The 3,112-nt window shown below is 52.7% G+C and overlaps 1 protein-coding gene across 1 annotated transcript; it reads left to right on the forward strand.

Annotated features, from left to right (window-relative positions):
- Nucleotides 1-8: 8 nt before the first annotated feature.
- LOC127751943 (uncharacterized) lies at nucleotides 9-3,106 on the forward strand (the record flags this gene model as incomplete). Its single annotated transcript, XM_052276273.1, has 1 exon — nucleotides 9-3,106. A coding segment is annotated over exon 1 (800 nt), but the record flags the coding sequence as incomplete, so codon positions are not given.
- Nucleotides 3,107-3,112: the final 6 nt, after the last annotated feature.

Consider the following 3,112-nt stretch of genomic DNA (forward strand, 5'->3'; position numbering starts at 1 on the left):
TATTTTAGAAAAAAATACACAAGAAACACAGACTTTGTTGAATAAGCACAGGCGGTGACCAATTATTGAAAGTATAAAAACAACATGATTTTGCTCGGAAAAGATCATGGGCGACTGGAGCTGGAGCAGGTGCGGGTAGGTGTGTCGAGGTGTGTGGTGCTTCCAGCCGCTTCGAGTTCAGGCGTGTACGTGTAACCGTCACGTGACTGAATATCAAACGCCGCTCGCTGCTCCATCATTTCGATCGCCGTGGGATTCCCCCCTACACGGCGCTCGCTCGGTCTGGTTTTTAGCGAATTAAATCCTTAATTAAGAGCAGAGCTAACTTTTCAGCGCGGCCGCGGACTGAGGGTGGTGGTGGTGATCAAGTCGTGAGCTTTCTGAACGACGATGACCGAAGAGTATTCGAGGTGTGCTCCGGGGTGTACTCCGATGTATCAGATCTTTTGCGGAGTACAGACGGTCGACAGACGGAGTGCATCGGAGTACACTGGAGTACACATCGAATACACTCGGATTTCAAGGTGTACGTCGACGTATCATCATGGTACATCAGCTTTGCAATTGCCTCTCGGAATGAAAAATGATCATTCGAGGAGCATGTCTTTGGGGTTGCAAGGACTTGCTGGAAGCAAGGCGAGGAGTGGGTTGTGCTCTCTGTGGCTCGCATGCGAGAAGGAGAGCCCTGCTTGGCGAGGATAAGCTTGTCGTCGAGGACGGACGCATCGTTGGTGTGGCGAGGACGCCCCGAGGGGTAGGGGTACTTCACTTAAAAATAGTCTACCCCCACCAATAAAATCAGAAACAAATGAGAAAAATCAAGAAATAATGAAAAAAATCAGAAAGAGAAAAAAAAATTAAATTAAACATCAGCAGAGAAAATTAAAATCAATAATACACTGATAAACAAAGTGTTCAAATGCTCAACATTTGTAAGTGTGCAACTGCAACTCCTCGGTAGATTGAACGCTCACTGTGTAGAAAGTGCTCAACCGAGGAGTTGCACACTTGCAAGTGCACAACTACCGAGTTGAACACTTGCAAGTATTCGACTTGCAGTTGCACACTTGCAAGTGTTGAGCAGTTAAACACTTAGATTATCAGTGTAATCAAGAAGACAGAACAATCGGTGTACGCTTGCATTTATAGCGATTTATAGTTAAGTACCCCTCGGGACGCCGCCTCCCCCGTAGGCGACTGGACGAGCGGGTGACCCGCAGAGCAACGAAGTCTGGTTGAGCGGTGACGGTGAAGTCTGAGATGTGGTGCTCTTGCAGGAATGCGTGACGCTGACGTCCGGCCAGCCGGGCAAGTGCTGCAGCTACGCGGTCAACGCCGTAAGCGGAGGCGGAGGAGACGGATACGGAAAGTAGTGAAAAACAAAAAGAAACTTGACGGAAAACAGTCTTTTGGGCATTGACATGATGTGATGACTACGGACGATTACAGGACAACGACGTTTAATTTCGACAACGACTCATCGCACAAAGGCGGTCCTTTCTTTTGATAGGTAATTTAATTCTCGGAGCCACATTTTTGCTTTACATTTTTTATTTCTGTGATTCTCTGTCGTCTTTGTAATAATAAAAGCTGTAAATTTCTTTTACGAATGCTCGTAATTTCTTCTCTCAAATTGTTGTCGAGACCTCCTCTATCTCAAGAAAAGAATGCACTCACTGTGAGACATAGCTTAACGAGTCATCGGATTTCTGCAAACGGTAAGATTTCTCTCTCTCTCTCTTTTCCAACTCACACCTCCTAACTGTATTGTGGTCTCTCTCGTGTCGACTGGTTCGCCGGACTACTCCCCTCACAAACAGGGCACCTGCATAGTTGTAGATTTTGCACTTCCTTTTCCGGGCGTGTCCCAACGCAGATGAATGCTGAATTACAATCCCAGTATAAATGTGGGGGATTGCCGACTGATACATCCGTTTTGCATGCTGACCGACCGCTTGGCTGTGCTATCTCATGCATGTCAGAAATGTTTGCCCAGCTTGGATGTCACGCTTGGCTTGCACGCGAAAGAAGTACAACTCAATCGTGTTCGACTCAGACTGTTCCTTGTTTGTCCTCGCGCCCTACACTTGCAGCTTACTGCAGGCAAGCGTCGTCCCGCCCGGTGTTCAACGTTCTGTACAAGACAAAGCAACGTGTCCCTGTAGTTGTAACCACCACTCACATGATATGTATGGTTCCTGCAATAATTTAACAGGCACTGCGCACTGCTTTAAGAGGTTTACTGCGACGAGCCGGTCATACAGCTCAGGCGGTGGCGACCTTGCTCGGTACGGATTGCAGACGGTATGCTGTGCTTACAGGGCTGCCAGACCGCCGGCGGCGGCCAGCAGGGCGTGTGCTGCGAGGAGGCGTCCCCCTACCAGGAGGGCCAGGACGAGGAGCCAACCACCAACCCCAACCTGACCAAGGAGGCCAACCTGTACTACAACCAGGGCGACAAGAAGCCGACCCCGCCCCCGCCCGCTGTGTCAGGCTACGCAGCGAGCCCAGCCACCCCGGCCCCCAGGCCTGTTGGCTACGGCCAGGGGCAGGGACAGTCCGCACCTCAACCGACTTACGCCCCCCAGCCCAGGCCGCAGCCGGCGCCTCAGCCGACGTACGCCCCGCAGCCACCACCCCAGCCCGCGCCTCAGCCGACCTACCGCCCACAACCCGCTCCCCAACCATCCTACAACAACCCTCAACCCGCGCCCCAACCATCGTACAACAAACCCCAGCCCATTCCCCAACCGTCGTACAACAACCCTCAACCTCAACCCGCACCCCAACCGGCCTACAACAAACCCCAGCCCGCTCCCCAGCCAGCGCCTCAACCGACGTACGCGCCACAACCACCAACTCAACCGGCCCCTCAGCCAACGTATAGGCCTCAGCCACCGCCCCAGCCCGCTCCTCAGCCATCTTACTACAGCTCTCAACCAGCTTCTAAACCAACATACGCACCTCAGCCACCTACCCAGCCCGCGCCTCAACCAACCTACGCCCCTCAGCCACGACCTCAGCCTGCACCCCAACCTCAGCCGACGTACGCCCCTCAGCCACGGCCTCAGCCTGCACCTCAGCCTCAGCCGACGTACGCTCCTCAGCCAAG

The sequence above is a fragment of the Frankliniella occidentalis genome, unplaced genomic scaffold (assembly GCF_000697945.3).
Source record: "Frankliniella occidentalis isolate FOCC.00 unplaced genomic scaffold, Focc_3.1 Scaffold2354, whole genome shotgun sequence".
Taxonomy (NCBI): Eukaryota; Metazoa; Arthropoda; class Insecta; order Thysanoptera; family Thripidae; genus Frankliniella; species Frankliniella occidentalis.